Source organism: Salvia miltiorrhiza, chromosome 1, assembly GCF_028751815.1.
Source record: "Salvia miltiorrhiza cultivar Shanhuang (shh) chromosome 1, IMPLAD_Smil_shh, whole genome shotgun sequence".
Lineage (NCBI taxonomy): Eukaryota > Viridiplantae > Streptophyta > Magnoliopsida > Lamiales > Lamiaceae > Salvia > Salvia miltiorrhiza.
In genome coordinates, this window is record NC_080387.1 from 68,831,765 (window position 1) to 68,849,538 (window position 17,774).

The 17,774-nt window shown below is 35.8% G+C and overlaps 2 protein-coding genes across 4 annotated transcripts; one reads left to right on the forward strand and one right to left on the reverse strand.

Moving 5' to 3' along the window:
* Window positions 1-1,932: 1,932 nt before the first annotated feature.
* LOC131005354 (uncharacterized) lies at window positions 1,933-5,616 on the forward strand. 2 transcript variants are annotated; one of them, XM_057932277.1, is made up of 4 exons: window positions 1,933-2,183; window positions 2,714-3,943; window positions 4,138-4,169; window positions 4,727-5,616. In XM_057932277.1, the coding sequence occupies exons 2-4, from the start codon at window positions 2,770-2,772 to the stop codon at window positions 5,444-5,446; spliced, it is 1,926 nt and encodes a 641-aa protein (XP_057788260.1). In that variant the 5' UTR covers window positions 1,933-2,183; window positions 2,714-2,769; the 3' UTR covers window positions 5,447-5,616. The 2 variants fall into 2 exon arrangements, with proteins under 2 accessions (XP_057788260.1, XP_057788262.1); XM_057932279.1 differs by having other exon boundaries at window positions 1,943-2,183; window positions 2,720-3,943.
* Window positions 5,617-6,369: 753 nt separating this feature from the next.
* Window positions 6,370-11,306, reverse strand: LOC131005374 (glucose-1-phosphate adenylyltransferase large subunit 1-like). Of its 2 annotated transcripts, none has more exons than XM_057932315.1 (15): window positions 10,240-11,306; window positions 9,679-9,988; window positions 9,363-9,485; window positions 8,741-8,911; window positions 8,418-8,510; window positions 8,241-8,324; window positions 8,104-8,159; window positions 7,892-7,985; window positions 7,609-7,794; window positions 7,425-7,505; window positions 7,247-7,333; window positions 7,070-7,174; window positions 6,860-6,966; window positions 6,714-6,774; window positions 6,370-6,641 (listed from the first exon to the last, which is right to left on the reverse strand). In XM_057932315.1, exons 2-15 carry the CDS (start codon window positions 9,910-9,912, stop codon window positions 6,540-6,542), a joined length of 1,584 nt encoding a protein of 527 aa, XP_057788298.1. In that variant the 5' UTR covers window positions 9,913-9,988; window positions 10,240-11,306; the 3' UTR covers window positions 6,370-6,539. The 2 variants fall into 2 exon arrangements, with proteins under 2 accessions (XP_057788298.1, XP_057788297.1); XM_057932314.1 differs by having other exon boundaries at window positions 9,679-10,026; window positions 10,240-10,724.
* Window positions 11,307-17,774: the final 6,468 nt, after the last annotated feature.

Sequence of the window (17,774 nt, forward strand, 5' to 3'; positions counted from 1 at the left end):
TCCTTCAAGTGCTCTACGTACCAATTGCGCGCCGGACTTCGAATGATTCCCCACCGAGCTTGAAGGACTCCGAAGGCGCGCTCCACATCCTTCCGTGCCGATTCTTGCATCTTCTTGAACCTTGCCTCCTTCGGATTGGTTGCCATTGATGGACTCTTCACGAAGCAACGCCACTCCGGATATATGCCGTCACACAAATAGTAGCCCATCCGGTATTCGCGCTGGTTGGCATGAAAGACCACCGGCGCCGCAGTTCCTCCTAAGACGTCGGAGAAGAGAGGAGACTGATTCAGCACATTGATGTCGTTGTTTGAACCAGCGACGCCGAAGAAGGCGTGCCAAAACCACAAATCGAAAGAGGCAACGGCCTCCAATATCAAGGTGGGCTCTCCCTGATCCCCGCGTGTGTATGCGCCGTGCCACGCCTTTGGGCAGTTCTTCCACGCCCAATGCTTGCAGTCTAAGCTCCCGAGCATCCCGGGAAAACCATGTCTCGCCTCGTGCATTCGGAGTAGGTGTTGCACGTCTGTTGCCGTTGGACGGCGCAGGTAATGGGCTCCAAAAGCCCGTATGACCGCCTTGCAGAACTTCTTTAGGCATAGACGACCGGTTGAGTCCGCCACTTTGAGATACTCATCGAACACATCCGCACTAACCCCGGTGACTAATTGGCGGATAACCGACGTGCATTTCTGCAAAGGAGAAAGAGAATCTCGACCGAGTGCATCAGTGCTCATATGAAAGTAAATATCTTCACCTTGAACAGCCTCGACGATGCGCAAGAAGAGCTCCTTCTGCATGTGAAATCGACGCCGAAAAAAATAGGGTCGTACGTTGGATTGTCGACGAAGTAGTCTTGCATAAGACGTACATGGGCCTCTTCACGATCACGGTGGACGTATGATCGGGGACGTTTCGCACGCGCCGGCTCCGGCGCCGGTTGGGGGCAGTATGATTGAAGCACTTGTTTCTGCAACTCAACCAACTCCATGAACTTTTCAGCGACTTCGTCGGAATCGGGCGAAGAATCATGTTCAGGTGACGACATTTTTGGAAGAACGAATATGATATTTTGCAAGAAAAATTGTAGGAGGAAGAAGGAATGAGTTGTGATGAATGAAAGTGAGTTGTGATGAATGAATTGTAGGTGAATGAGTTGTAGGGAGAAGTATTATTTATAGAGAGAAAAGAAGATAAAAAAAAAAGGAAAATGGAAAAAAGCCGTTGAAAGAGCCGTTGGGAAGAAAAAAAAAATTTGAAAAACGATCGAAATTCGCGTTGAAAATAATTTTTTTTTTTAATTTCTGGCACGTGCAGAGCACGCGCCTTCTCGAGGATACCCGATAACTCGGGTACTCCTCGAGGACCTCCCCCGCATCGCACTCCTCGAAGCCGCTGTGCTCCTCGAGTACTCACTTGAGTACCCGCGATGCGGGTGCTCTAAGCAACTTTTACTTGATTACACTCATAATATTCAAAGAATTTAATCGAAATTATGATATTTTGATATAAATTTAGTTTTTTATATTTAATCCAAAATATAAAATTATTCAATACTGTTCCATTGAATTAAACTCAATCACACCTTTATTTCACGTATAAAACGTCTTTAGAAGTGTTACTTTCAAGTATATATATAATATAATATTTCCTTCTGTTCATAATATAAATCTTTTTTCTGTAACTTTTAATTATTTATACTTTAAAGGAAATTTGAAATTTTATTCTAAATTTTTTAAAATATTTTTTTTATCAAATACTAATAATTGTTTCATTGAGAAAAAATTATTATGTGAATTATGCAAAAGAAATACTACTCCATAGAGAAATGGCGGAGGGCCCCACATTATGTCCATGTGAGACGATTGTCGGCTGCAACCCCTAATCCAAGGAGTTATTATATTATATATTTAAAAAAGTGCAATATAGGTTGGCCATTGGCCCCCCCACGAGCTACACCTCGGCTTCGATATAATCCTTTTGACACATCTCTCTCTAATCTCTACGCACGCATCTCTCTCATCTCGCGAGGGCTATATCGTGTTCTCTTTTGTGCTTATCGATCAGTTTTGCTTAGTTGGATCGGTTTACTTCGTTTTGGTTTGCGCGTAGCTTCGGATTCAGCTGCACAAGGAAAACGGTGCAGTGTTCTTCGATTTCGAGAATTCTGTCCAGCACAAGAGGTGAGTTGAGTTGACACTATTGAATGATGAAAATCATGATTTTTTTTTGTTGCTTAAAGCTAATTCACAACGGTTGCTCTGTGGTTCAATCCTTGTTATCGTGGTCCGTGGATTTGCAATTATGATCTGTATGAATTTTTTCATTTCGTTATAGTGCTTTTCTGCTTTAATTTTTGAATCTTAGCTCTGCACAATTTTGGAGTGATTCCGTTTGTGTGCTTTAATCCGCTTAAGATATGGTTTCCTTTCTTCCACCTAGTGTTTGACTTGTCCGTGATTTAAGTTTTTAAGGTAAAAATGATCGGATAATGAGGGTTTCTCTTTTGAGTTGGAAATGAATTTCCTGGGATTTCTCATTTATTTCCATTGTTGCAAAGATATGATCAAGAGCTAGTATGAATACCGCAGTTATTAAGTTTCTTCTTGAATTTATCTTAGGGTTGGGAATGATAAAGTGCATATTTTCATGGTAGTCTTTGCTGATACGGACTATATATATTTTTTTCTTTATTTTAAATCTTATTTGCCAGGTTCAGATTGCTGAGTCTCAATCTTAAGCTAGATTCAGAGTTAAGTCCAAGACATCATGTTGAATGGAGTTGTGCAACCTGTTAATGATGCTATTGAGAGGAGCAGACAAACTGTGCAGCCATACCAATCTCTCTGGCTGGCTCATTGGAAGCGAACAGACTGCGATGCAGCAGGAGATTCCACTAGTCCCAGTGCTTCTCGAAGCGAGGAACTTGACTATGTTGCTAGGAAAGATGGTTTAGCGAAGGGAGTGGAGACTTCTTCGAGGTCTGCCACTGTAGGGTTGACTAAGAAAAGAACGTTTGATATTGGTGATGATTTCATTACAATAGGTGGGAGAAGCATAGGAAATGACAGAGTGATCAGTTCTCTGGATGATCAAAACACTGCAGTCTTGTCCAGGTTGAATCCTTTGAAGGGAAGTTTTGTCGAGTCTCATGTTTCGCCAGAAGAATATGGCATCGAAACATACAAGTTCGACAAAGGAAAAGCTGTAGCATCTGTTAGTTCCAGTCAAAGAAGTGCTAATATGAGAATTCTGGAGCACGAACAGTGTTGTGAGCGTAGGGAAACTGATTTACTTTGTGAAAGAAAAGTGGGATCCACTTCGCGATCAAACAATTCCTCAGATGAATGTTTGAGGGATAGCATTTCATGCGACCATTGCTTGCCAATGATCAACCGGGCCTGGTTTTTGAAGATGCAGAAGAGTTCAGGTATCAGACTGTCTCCGAGTCAGTCCAATTCTTCAGAGGAAAATGAAACGACGAAATCTCATATTGATTCTTGCTCTCACCTGAAGTTGCAGAAATGTGATCATGGTTTGGGAACAATGAGGATCCGCACTGGCGTGGAAGTCCCAGGAGGGATGGGTGGTCGCTTTCCTTGGTTTTCTGAGACGAATAATGATCTGTTAATGAAAAAAAAGACAGATGTCAATGCATTCAAAGAAAATGATACATTTAGAAGTAAAAGAGTTACTAGTAAAATTAATGGAAATCTGTCTGATGACCTTTGTAGCGTACTACCATTTTTTGGTCAAAATAAGCAAACATTACCACTTCACGCTCTGAGTAGTTTGAACAATAGTGAAGTGAAGGAATATATGAGAGACGTGAAGGCTTCTACGGTTACTATAGGGAATGAATTATCAGCTGAGACAGATACCATGGATATGGACTCTTTGAAGGAGAAGAAATATGAGAAGAGCCTGCGTTCTGGTATTTCTGGTATGTTTTGCTGTGCATGGTCGAATTCATTGTTTATTAACTATCAGCAAATACACTATAGATTTGTCACTGACTGATGACAAATGCATTAAGACACTATTTTGGAATCTCACGTGCTTAAAGCTTTATCATTGATCACATATTCTGTTGTTAAAAGCTTCCCCTTTCTTATGTTTTTTGTCTCTCTCCTGCAGCTTCAATTTCAACTGCAGCCTTATTAACTAAGGTGCTCTCTTTCACGGTTCTTGTTCTATGTTTTTCCTTCACTATTATATTGATTATTTAGCTGTTTGTGATGTATTAGATACATGTGTGAGCTCATTCCTTTTCTCCTTTACGGCATTGTAATACTCTCGAGAAGCTCAACATTTCTGTATACTAGCATGCATGTCGTGCACAAATCAGAAAATTGAATCGAAATGTATTTGGGTCCCTCATAAAAAATTCATGTTGGTACTTGGATATGTAGTCGTGTGATTTCTCGAAGACATGCACTCCTCTTTTACATTATGAGCTCCATAGATCTGTGCATCATATAGAGGTAAGTGCTAAAGTTTTCACATAAAAAAAGTCCCAAAATTTGACATGTTAATCATTGCCAAAAAGCTCCTACTTGCTGAAACATATGTAACAAATTGCTCCTAAAAAAATGGCTGTGAAAGCTCTGCTTATGAGCAGGTTCTTATGATTCTGTTCCGTCTATTGATTGGTTCATATAATTCTGGAGCTGTTGCATGTTTAGGAGCCATTAAGACTCTCTAACGGTTACCCGACTTGTTTTAGGCCTTCAATACGGAGCCAAACGACATTGTTTCCTCTAGAGAAATCGGGCATGGACGGCTGAACAATGAGCTACCTGATATCATCAAGTCGGAGCTTCCTGCCTTACCCGGTGCAGCTAGTTCGCCACAGCATACGTGCCCAAGCTCGTCAAAGACTCTCACCCTGGAGACAGACGAGCTGCTCGAGCATGTCAAGCATCCCAAAGCGAAGCTCAATTCTAGCCCAGATGAATCTCCGCATGCAGATGCTGGCAACAGATGGGTTAAGCGCCTCAAGCTGAGCTCTTCAAAGAGCCCAAATTATGCTTCAACCGCGCCTCTTGAAAGGACGAGCAAGCTTTTCAACGGCATTCCCAGGAGTGAGTCGACTCCAAGCCTAAGCAAGCACCACGACAAAAGGTCAGTTTTACCAGATAAGAGTGGGGACTTGTTGAAGATAGACGACACAGAGAACCCAAACATAGGGACCAAGACGCTGCTGCTGTCGCAGGCTTGGATACAGAGATGGCTGCACAGTGGGAGGAGAGGAGGCAAGAGAGAGCCCAGAACGGAAGCTATTTTCGAACCGGAGGGTTCGAAATCAGCAGCGGAGAAGCTCCAAAAGGAGCAGTTTCCGAGCATCGCGGCAATGGCGCTGATGTCGAAGGTTCTAACCTGTTTTCAGCAGTGTGAGCTCCAGAATAAGGGATCTTACACTGTTTGGAACACAAAGACTGTCTAATTATGTTTTGGTTGCGTCATGTTTAGTAGATTTTGTCCTAATTTGTGGCTACATTTCCTTTCTGTTCGCACCTTGTTGTTAACTTGAATAAACTGCTCGAGAAATTCAAATTTCCTAGTATCGTAGTATTACCGAAAGCACATGGGATCTTGTGTCTCATTTTCAGTGTCTATTTTAATTTTTTTTGTAGTTTTTATTTAATTTTTTTCTTTAGTTTTAATTTATTATCATTTAAAGATAATTAATTGGGTTCGCTAATTCAATTAATAATTTATTATTAAGACTAATTAATCCAAAGTTGGGCCATATTATATATTTTTATTTCAATTTTTAATAATTAATATTAATTAGAATTCATTATACAATACTCCTCATGTCCCACTAAACATGACTCACTTTCCATTTAAGATCGTTTCATTAAAAATGATTCATTTTCATAAAAAAATAATATTTAACTCTTGAAAAATTGTGGGCCCTATCAATGTTATATAATTTATACATTCTTTTTAATTTTCATTCTTTTTAATTTTCATGCCGAAAAAAGTGAGCCATATTTAGCTTAAGGAAGATAGTAGTGATTTTCATTATCATGATAAATAATTTAAAATAAAGAGACCGTAAATTTTGGATCTGGAAAGAAGCGTACGATTGATCGTGGATCCGTATATTTGGACATGTTTAACGGTTTGGACGGTTACGATTTGTAAATGTCCTCTACAGTTACGGTTACAATTAATGAACGATTTGCTCATAAGCATTGAACACGTCCACTTACATTCTCTCTCTCTCTCTCTCTTTTGAAATCTCATCTGCTGATTTTATGGGATATTTGAGATTATATGCATCTTGACAATCACTTTACCCAGAGTTCCAATCCTAAAAATGCTCTCTAAAAACAAGGTGTTGAAAAAAAAACAGTAAAATGTGGTAATTAATTAAATACTATAGCAGCAGAAGTTATAAGTTTACATTACTAGACTAGAGTGGAATAAAACAAGACGCTTTATTTTCATGACTGGAAACGACATCTCTCTTTTTACACCAGCAACGCCCATCTCTCCGACGCCGTCCCAGCAAACGGCCGGAGCAACGCTTATATGACCGTTCCATCGGCTATCGTTCCTTTCTCCACTACTACCGTGATCCCCGAGCGGATGTAGAACCCTTCTTCCGATCTGTCAGCTTCTTCGACGCCCTGTGCATCAAGACGATGCCCGATTATGATGCTATCTATTTACGCTGTGAGAGTAACGAAAATCAAACTTACATCCTTGTTCTTGATCACTACGTCTCTCCCGATCCTCGCATTCTTGTCGATGATGCAGTTACTACCAAGATAGAATGTAATGGTGTTGTGTTAGAATCTCATTTGTGTAAATCTCAAGCAAATGCAAACTCTCTCTCTCTACTCACCTGATTTTTGTGTTACTACCAATCCCCATTGGAACTTTGCCCTGGGCAAGGAGTGAGGCAATCTCTGATTCCGTTTGGTAAGAATCAGCCCCCATCATCAAAGTATCCTAATAAGGAAAAAAAGGAAAAAGAAAACAATGCCTCTTATACAAAACTGATGAGATTCTTGAACAATGGAGTCATTTTTGGAAGGATGATGATGTGGCTCACCTTGAGTTCAACCCCGGAGTCGAGACGAGAGCGCTCGCCTACTATAGAGTGTTCGACAACACATTCTCGCAGGAAGCACCCGTGTGATATTATCGCGTCTTTGATCTGGGAGAGGACTCGAAAACATCAGAAACATCGATACAAGGGGCGTGCTTTTCTGAAGACCATCATAGTTACCTTGCAATTGTCGATTTTGGTTGGTGGCAGGAACCGGGGCGACGTGTAGAAAGGAGTCTTCGGATCATAGAATTCGAACTTCGGGAACTACAAACAAGAGAAACACTATCAAGGAAACCTCATGCAGAAGAAGGTAACTCGAGATGGGCTAATTTACAGTGTAAATGGAGATATCTACCTCATCCGTAAGAGCTAAATTAGCATCGTAAAATGATTTTATCGTTCCGATATCTTCCCAGTAGTCTCTGAATACATATGCCTGCAAAAAAGACGTAGTCTTAACAACCTCCGAGATCGACACAGACCACAAGAAAATGGAAAAAATAAATGGTCTTGACATCAAATGAAGTGTTTTTCCCAACCTGCACATTGTGTTCCTTTACTGCAGAAGGTATGATCTCAGATCCAAAGTCATTTGAAGTCGGGTATCTCCACCGGAGAAGCTTCAATAAAACGTCGGTCTTAAATGCATATACTCCCATAGAAGCGATATACGGAGATTTTACAGCTTCCTCCGTGGACAATCCAATGATAGAGGTGTCTACTTGCTGCAGCATATCAAAACAAAAAATGATTAGAAGATAAACAAAACAATTTTGGATAGTAATTTATGTAAAAATGTCTGAGATGCAGTTTTATCAATACCATTGCCATCTTATCCGCGCCTTTAGGCTTTTCATAAAATTGGGATATGCGACCTCTGCTGTCAATCTTCACCAGTCCAAACGCTGATGCCCGGCTGAGGAAAAGAAAATTTTCAATTCCACATCGAAGATAACAGAGAAAAGACTGGACACGACAGACTATCTATCTAGAAGTTTTTTAAACTACGACTAGCAAGTTGGTAACACTCTAACCTGTCATCAACTGGTGCACACGAGAGTGTGATGTCGGCATTTCTATCAATGTGGTTCTGTTTAAAGAAACACAAGGTTAGAGATTCGAAGAATTACAGGGATTGCTGCAACACTTACTACCCATATGATCGATGTACCTGAACGAAGTCCATGTAATCCATCCTGTAAAGATGATCCCCTGATAGAATCAAGATGTTGTCAATATCTTTCGCCTTGGCATCCTGCGAAAAACCAGAAGAAAGGTCGAATTTCAAGTTTGAGAATGGGAAGCTAAGCTAGATGAGTCGGTATCAAGTAAATTACATAACACTCACCTCAAATACCCATATAAATTGCCTAACAGCATCTGCTGTACCCTGGAACCACCGGTTTCCTGTTTCCCCTGCTGTCTGAGTTGCAGCCAAAACCTACAAGGATACATCTTTCAGGTGAGTATCGGGTTTCGAGAGTAAGCAAACACTAATTCCACCCATTTAGTACTTTTTATGGGATCTTGTATTTCTCCATAGATGTTGTAAATTTCATGAGTAATCCACTTCGACAGTTGACAATATATCAATAGAAATATTCCGCTCTGCATAATAACATGTTTAATATGCAAATCAGAATCAACTCGCAGTAAAGCATGGGAATATACCTCAACATAACCATCCCCAAAGCTAATACCATTTCCAGTATACGTGCGAGAAATGTGTCGATTTAGAGAAGCAGAGTTGAACTGAGTCAGCACAAAGATCTTGTTAATGCCACTGTTGATGCAGTTGCTCATTGGGATGTCTATCAGCCTATAGCATCCTCCCACTGGAACCTGTGCACATCATATCGCACAATTAAATCTATATCAAGTTTCATCGAATTCGAGCATAGATGTTGGATTTTGAGATCAGAGGCCAAACTAAAGAATTCTAGTCATGAGCTCGCACAAACTCTCCTTCAATCAGATACATTATCGGTCAAAGTGAAGCAAACTAATTCCACCTGTATATATCACTTGCAAGAATTCAGACCACATGAGAAACTGCTAATCCCATTTGAGGTATGTCCGAGTTCAATAATTTCAGGGCATTTCTAGATAATTGCATTTATTTATCATATTCTAACATTCAATAGCAGAAAACCAAATCAAACACACTGGTCCCAGATACTCGAATCTGCTGATGATTGCACAACTCATACTAATTTCCGAAGAAGGTAAGAAACTAAAAGCTTGACATGTGATAAAGATTAACATTAATAATGAGTAATTAAATAATTCGTACAGCTGGGGTGGCAGCTCTGCTAGTAAGAGGGAAAAGTTGTGCACCAGCCCCTCCTCCCAGAATGATCGCAGCTACATTTTTCGGATTCGCCCTCTGCCTCTCGAATCGTGGGGCCGGTATCACCTGATTGAAGCCCAAGAAACACCATTAGCACACTCATCCATCAAGAAACTAAAATCCAGACATTATACCCCCATACACTCGCACATGTACTAAATTCATCACATATTCTAGTATTAAAAGATTTCTAACACCAATACAACAAAGAAAACAATCAACTGAACATCGAGAGAGAGAGAAAGAAACAAATGCTAACCAGAGTTTGATTGCTGTTTTCTCTGGTGAGAACAGAGTAAGCAACGCCAGGTTTGATCTTCCTTCCCTTTTTCTCAAGATTGAATTTTTTCCCAAATTTACAAATCCTGGCACGATTGTTTAGGCTCCCTCTAATCTTCTCTCCCAAAAACCCATTCTCTTCACCACACAACACACTTTTGCTCACATTCGCCAAATGGGATGCCGATTTCAGTGTAGCACAGCAAGCATCCATCGCAGTTTCTCTCACTCACCCCAACCAAATTTCAAGAATCACCACTCTCTTCAGATAATGATGACAATCACTGAATCTTCACAATTTAAAAATAACAGATCAGAGGATTTAAACCTACAGTAAAGCACAGAATGAAGAAAATGTAATCTAAGTAACCAAGTAAAGTATAGATCACACAAAGACGAAAATATATTTTAGAAAATTGAACATTTGGAAAAAAATTAAAGGCAGTCTGACAGTTGGTAGCCCTGAATCAAACGTTAAACAAACTAATAAAAAATATTCCTTTCCACCATAAAAAATTTAAAAAATACTAAAAAACTGTACCTTAGAAGCTCAAGATCGTACGCGACTAGATCATCCACAATTATAGGAAAGACAAGTCAAGATTCTGATTTTAGCAGAAAAATTCCACGAAATCAAGAATCTTGAAATAAAAAACAAGAACTTGAAGATCTATAGCACAAAAGCTGGCTCACAATAAATCTAGATAGAATGCATGAAGAGTGTATGTATGTATCAAGTGGGGGAGGTGAAAGGTGGTAGCTTTATTGGCCTGTGAGCTTTCACGAGAAATCTTGCAAACTTATTTTTTCGTTAAATGTGATCTTCACTTCTATATATAGAGAGAGATTTTGGAATGGGAAAAAAATCAGGTAGGCCAAGTGGAGATCTTGTTTATCTCACACACATAAACACGCTCGAGTGCGTGAATACAGCAATAATAAGTAGCCATTGTAGTGTGTGTAAGGTTTTGGGGGGGGGGGGGGGGGGGGTTGGCCATCGTCCACGTTTCTAGGCCGCTCTGAATTTAGACAAGAGAGGGCCAAACACATGTCCCTTTCTCATCTGTAGCTTCACCCAAATTTGGTGTTTTGTGCGTGTCGTGATTTGATCCCAAATATAAATATTGTGAAATATTTTGTGAGGGGAAAAAAATCTGATTGAATTTGTACGAGTGGCTGTAATTATTTATTGGGGGGAAAAAGAAAACATTGGGGCGTTTTATCGAGCAGTTGTGCGGCACATATGCATTTCCCCACATTTGACAAGTTGTTAATTGGATCGATGAAGATCATCGATTTCACTATTGTTGATGTCGTTGTTGATCAAGATTGCAGACACAAGTCGTCAAATGATGTACAGTCAGAGATTGGATCGAACAATTTTTGTGAATTTTGCTTATAAACGCCGAAAATTTAAAAGAATTGTGCGAGATATCCCTAAAAAAAGAAAGAAAATGGGTTCATATAATACTCCACTGGGTTTTAAATAATAAGTTTGTGAAAATTTGGTTTCGAAAATTCATATATATTTTCGATGAGGCCTAGTTCAAATGACAAAGTTGAGACATTAAAAAACTCTATTTTGTGGGAGGTCTTAAATTCAATTTCGTCTGCGTGTGAGTATTTTTCCCATTTTTATGTGGGTAAAGTTTTCACCTGTGTGTGGATAGTGTTCCGTCTGTGTGTGGTTGTATTTCCACCTTTGTATGATGTATAATTCCTGCATGCGTGCGATTATTTTTCCACCTTTATATGATGTAGAGATATCACATCCGTACGAGTTGCTGATTTGATTTGTTTATATATTAGATGTCTCTTGTAATTTTTTTTAAAAAAATTATATATATTCAAGGGTTAATTGCGAATTATAATCAGTTAATATAATCATGTTTAAAGAGGCCTCGAGTTCAGCTAATATAATCATGTTTACTCTACCTACTAAGGGAGCGTTTGGTTTGAGAATGATAAAGATAAATTTGATAAAATTGGAAGATGATTTAATAATCACAAGCTAAATCATGCATAGTCACCCAAATCAAATGAATAGTCATCATAGGCTGAATCATGCATAGTTATTCATCACAAGTTTAATCATGCAAAATAAACATTTAATTAAGTTAAATTATTTTGTCAATCATGTACAGTCACCCAAATCAAATTAATCCTAAGGGTGTGTTTGATATAAAATTGAGATAAAGGGTGATAAATAAAACTTAGATAAATAATATCTAGATAAATAATACCAGGGGGAGGAGATATTAAATTTCTCAGTGGAACAGTGATATAAGAGCAGGCATCTCTCTTAATGCGGGTCTTCTTGTTAATCAATGTTGCTATCAAACGCTTAGATAAAACATGATTATTTATCTATTTTGTTTTATCTAGAGCTATCAAACATGCCCTAAAAATATAGAACACTCCGTATTATCGTATATTACTTTTTTTATGTGCATATTATCATACAATATATTATTAAGGGGTTATTAGCCAAAAAGTATATAAACTTTGAAAAAATTTGTAATTTTTACTTGAACTTTTAATTAAGTCAAAAAAATACATGAATTTATATTTTTGTTGCAATTTTCACCTAAGTTTGACTTTCAACAAAATTAGAGCTTAATTGACAGTCGAAAGTTCACCTAATGTTGGTTTAACTTCTGATGATGAATAGTATTTAGAAGCTCGGAGATCTAAAAATGCTAAATTATATTTAACTTAATTTCGACTGTCAATTAAGCTCCAATTTCTTTGAAATACAAATTTAGGTGAAAATTGCAATAAAAATATAAATTTATGTAGCATTTTTTTTACTTAATTAAAAGTTCAAGTGAAAATTATATTTTTTTCAAAAATCGTGTATTTTTTGGCCATATCCTCCAATATTAATGTATTAATAATGTCGACAATTCCCTGCTTCAAAGAATTTAAACCTATACAAAAACGAACTTAATAGTGTCTTAGCGTATGAATAAACATACGATTATTAATTCACATCCATGTATTGCTGCTGCATATGAAGTGAAACAAATAAAAGAAGAAAGACTCTGAATATATATACACGTAAATAATAATAAAAATATAAAATAAACATATCTTTAAAATAGAGACATTTAATTGATAGCTTTGAGACAAACCCATGTTACTACTCGTACCGCTGCAAGTTACTAGATGACTTCTAGTCTTTGTCTTTTTAGTAAATTTTGTAATATATTATCATATTACGATACTAATTAATCAAAACACTAAAAACAAATTGCGGAAAAGAAAGAAAGTTGTTTTAAATTAATTTTATCACTTTTATGATAGTACTCATGTTTTCCTATTCAACCAAATACCGTGTGATATTCATTTTTTTTTTCATATTTTTGAATATACACAATATGACATCCATCACAATTCAGCTTATATAAATATTAAATCCATATTCAGCTTTTAAAATTATTTTGGAGCCCTTTATGGTCATATAAAGAGTTAATATGCTACATTATTAGCGAGTATCGCAAATATGTGACATATTAACTTCTTTTTTTTTTTTTTTTTTCGTTTCTTACTTATTTGTAGCTAATAAATTACGACAATAGTCATTAAATTTAGAATTATAAAAGTCGTCACAATCTAATTTGTTGATTTTATTAATTTCATTGAAGTTCAATGAAGAAAAAATAGAACAAATTATATTTTTATTTTTTCGTAATTTACAAATTTTGATGATTTTCACTACAAGAAAACGCGGCTCTAACGATCGAATTTTCATTGTTAAACTCAAAAATTCGGTCGTTAAATTTTAACAACCAAAATTTATTATTAACGACCGTTTATTCGGTCTTTAAAACCGTAGGCAAGCCTGCTGGGGACGACATAATTCTTATCTTAACGACCGAAAATAAACGGTCGTTGATCTTCAGGGATATTTAACGACCGTTTTTTTTTCGGTCGTTGTTTAACGACCGAAATTCGGTCGTTAAGATAAGAATTTCGGTCGTTGTCGGCCGTTTTTTCAGTTTTTTGCCGTCAACTTATAACGATCGTTTACCGATTTTCGACCGGAATTTTGATCGTTAATTTAATTACTATTATTTTTTTTCTTCAGAATTTATATTTCTTGTATTCAATTATGTAGCAATATATAAATTATTCAAAACTATCAACTTATGTCAAATTAGAAAGATATCAAATAACAAAGTAGCAGATCATAAAATATGTCAACAAGTTTAGAAATTCAGTATTCAAAGTATAGTATCTACAACAAACGAGAGTAAATATAATCACAGGTCCGTTTCATTCGGTCGTAGATTTTAAAAAAAATAAAATTAAAAACATTAAAAAAAACGGTCGTTAAAATTTAAATTTCGATCGTTACGCCCGCCTTTTTAAAGACCGAAAATTTCGGTCGTTAAACTCGCTGTTTCTTGTAGTGTTTAGTCATAACTTATGTGATATAAGAGAACAAGAAAATGAAAAAAAGTAAAATTAGCAATAACTGCAAGTCAGCGATCACAAATGTCACAAAATGGTGTAGCATAAGATTCTTATGCGTGAGTATAATATTGTCATATTGATTTACTTAAAAATGCATGCAGGGGCAAAATGGCCTTGCCAATAAATGCTAACTAAAAATTAATAAAACCATGTGATTGTACACTTAAAAAAAAACAAATTTCATTGTCTTGTCCCATATTAGGAATTATGCAATTGGCAAGCACTAGAAAATGACATTAACGTTCCTAGTTTATTTCATTTAGGAAATGATTGATATATATACAAGTAACCAGTCCAGTAGATTAATTGTCACCTCACTTACATCGTTTCACATGCATGATTTATGAGTAAAGTACAAAGATATTTTTCCATGTCCATAAAATCATTTAACTTTGTTTAACATCAACGACCAATTTATTCCCAATTAAACTAATATTGATGTTTTGTTCAACTTGTTATAGCTCAATATCTATATGATGTGTGTATATCAATAATTTTTACCCCCTCCAATGACTATAAAATTATATAGATCATTAATTTTTATATAATCTATGATTGCCACACAAAAAAAAAAATAAAAATTGATGTATAACATTTATATAAAATACTAACACTTGGGCATGATCATTACAGTCCAGGTGAAATATATTAATTATTTTTTAATTGTAATTTAGTAATCCCATTATCAATATTGAATAATTTATTAATACTAATCCATATGTAGAATTTATTAACTATTTTTAATTATAATTTAATTAGATTTAATTAAGCAATAATTTTCTTAAGAGTTAATGGGCTCAATTAGCCGTTCTTGTATAAGAAAAGAAAAAAATGTCCACCCAAATAAAAATATGGAAAAACTAGCCTTTTCTAACGTAAATGTACAATTATACCCTTAATACTGTTACACACTTTTTCGCAAAAGTGTGTAATAACATAAAGTGTGTAAATGCGAAAAGTGTGTAACAGTGTATTTTACACTGTTAATGTAAAAGTGTGTGGTTGCGAAAAAGTGTGTAACAGTGTAAAATACACTATTACACACTTTTTTCGTTTCTAAAAAGTGTGTAATAGTATATTTTATATTGTTACACACTAAAAGGGTATTTTAGTCAGAAATGCTATTATTTCCATATTTTTATTTGTATGGCTAGAATTTCCTATGACTAAAAGGTTTTGGCTAGACTAAGGTGCTGCCTCTTTTTTTAATTAGAAAAAAATAGAGAAGCACCGTGCATATGTACACAAAGGAGCATGACTCTATATGGAAAACATTAACACATTGTTTTTACGCTATCGCACAAAATATAGTTCTCATGATAGCCAAAGGAGCGTGACTCTATAGATAGAAATGATTAAGTTGGAATTGCTAAATGTAGTGAGAAATGAGAATAAATTTTGAAACATGAGATATTCAAATCTTATGACTGATATTTATTTGGAGGAGTGAGGAGACGAAAATTTCAATAGATACAAAATTCATATTTATTGAATACAGCTATTTGTGCAAACTACATATATGTATTAATATTACTGCATGTATGTATGCATACAATGCATCAAAATATGCATGATTATATACACATTGTTTTGTACACACACACAAAAAGAAGAAGAAAAAAGCACGAATACACAATACTACATGATCCTGACTTTATATATATCAATGCATTAACAACATAAAACAATATATCTCTTGTTGAAATAAGAAGAAAAAGGTTCTTATAGTCTCAAATGTAGATGTTGTTCTACAATCCGCTTACCAGAAGAAATAAAAATAGAAATCATTGTTGGATAAATTCCCACATGCATTTGTCTATAAAATTATTCGAAGAAAAATGACGATAACTTTAGAATAAATGTTTCTTTATTGCAAAATACAATTCCTGCCGTGAAATAAATGATTAGTTAGCACTCGTTGAAACAGAAATAATTCAATATATATTATAAATTGGCCTCGTTTTTATAGCACAAGCTCTGCAAGATCCAATTATATACAATACAATAATTATTTAACGTAAACATCGAAACAATATAAAGATATAGAGATAAGGAAAGTGACGTAGAGTAGATCGATTATAAACAAATCGAAGAGAAAATGAAAATCCCAATAAATTTGTCGTTCATTTTAAAGCATGAAAATTCTAGTCCGCACAAGTGTCGCTATTTCATTTATTAGAAATATGGGATTTAAGTTAAATGATATTCCCTCCGTCCACGAAAGAACTTCCTATTTTTCTATTTCGGGACGTCCACGAAAGAACTTCCTACTTTTTCCTATTTTGGGACAATACCCCACCACTTAAAAAATACTCCCCTTTTAAGACAATTCTCACCACTCAAATAACATTAATTAAAACAACACAATAAATTATTAATACTTTTTCACAATTCCCAATACACTTTACAACTTTTTCTCTACTCTCAATACACTATACAACATTTTATTAAAACCCGTGCCACTCCCTCCTAGAAAGTTCTTTCATGGACGGAGGGAGTATTATTTTTCTATTCTTACAACGTTCAATTAACATGGTTGAAAGCGAACAGATTGTGATAGTGTACTTGAATTACGAAGTCAATAATGCAAATCATCGTCATGATATTGTAGTTTATTTGAGAAAAATACAACCGTGACTCTATAAATTCATCATTTTTATTCGAACTTCAGTTAATATTAATTAATTATTCGAACTTTATAAATTGATTTAGGGGAAAATGGTTTAATTAATATACCCTAAAATTTACTCTAAGGTTCAAATTGTCTATTGATGCTATTTCCACTCGAAAATAACTTTGTGAGGCTAAACGAATATGTTTCCTTTTTATTTTATAGTATTATGTTTTCTTAAGGTGCAGTTAGAAGGATAGATGTGTGCATATGGATTGAAACAATCTATGAATATTATCAAATACTCTCTTCATGTATAAGTGGTTCAAAACTTTTCGACGCGAAATTAAAGAGAAGATGCAAAACTTTTCGGCGTGAAACAATCTATGAATATTATCAAATACTCCATTTATATGGATTTTATTAGTATTTTATTTTCAATTTGTTTAACTTATTTTGTACTCAATCCCATATACCTTGATAAATTTGAGTCGGACGGTCTTTGGGGACAATAACTTAAATCGATTTGAAAATTAGGACAATTTTTTTTAATTTGTAAAAATAGGACACTAATTAATAAGTGTTGCACCTGCAGAGCATTTCTTAGCCCATAATCGAATTTTTGGGCTTACCTGCAAGAACCAAGCGCGTGACAACCCGCGGAGGGGTTGATTATTGACAAGCACGTCATTTTTAGGGATCCATGTGCATGGTCCGTGCGGGTAAGCCCGAAAATTTGATAATGGGCCGAGAAATATCCTGAGAGTGCAATGCTTATTAATTAGTGTTCTATTTTTACAAACTCAAAAATTTTTGTCCTAATTTCTAAATCTACCTTTCTAAAAAATCCTTCGACTCTGATAAATTTCTCAGTAGGTCACCTATCATGGAAGTGCTCTAAGGCAAGCAAGATTAATTTTAAAATTTCTTTGAAGTAGTCACCATAAAAGATGCATATTAATTATTTATATATTTCGCACCTATAA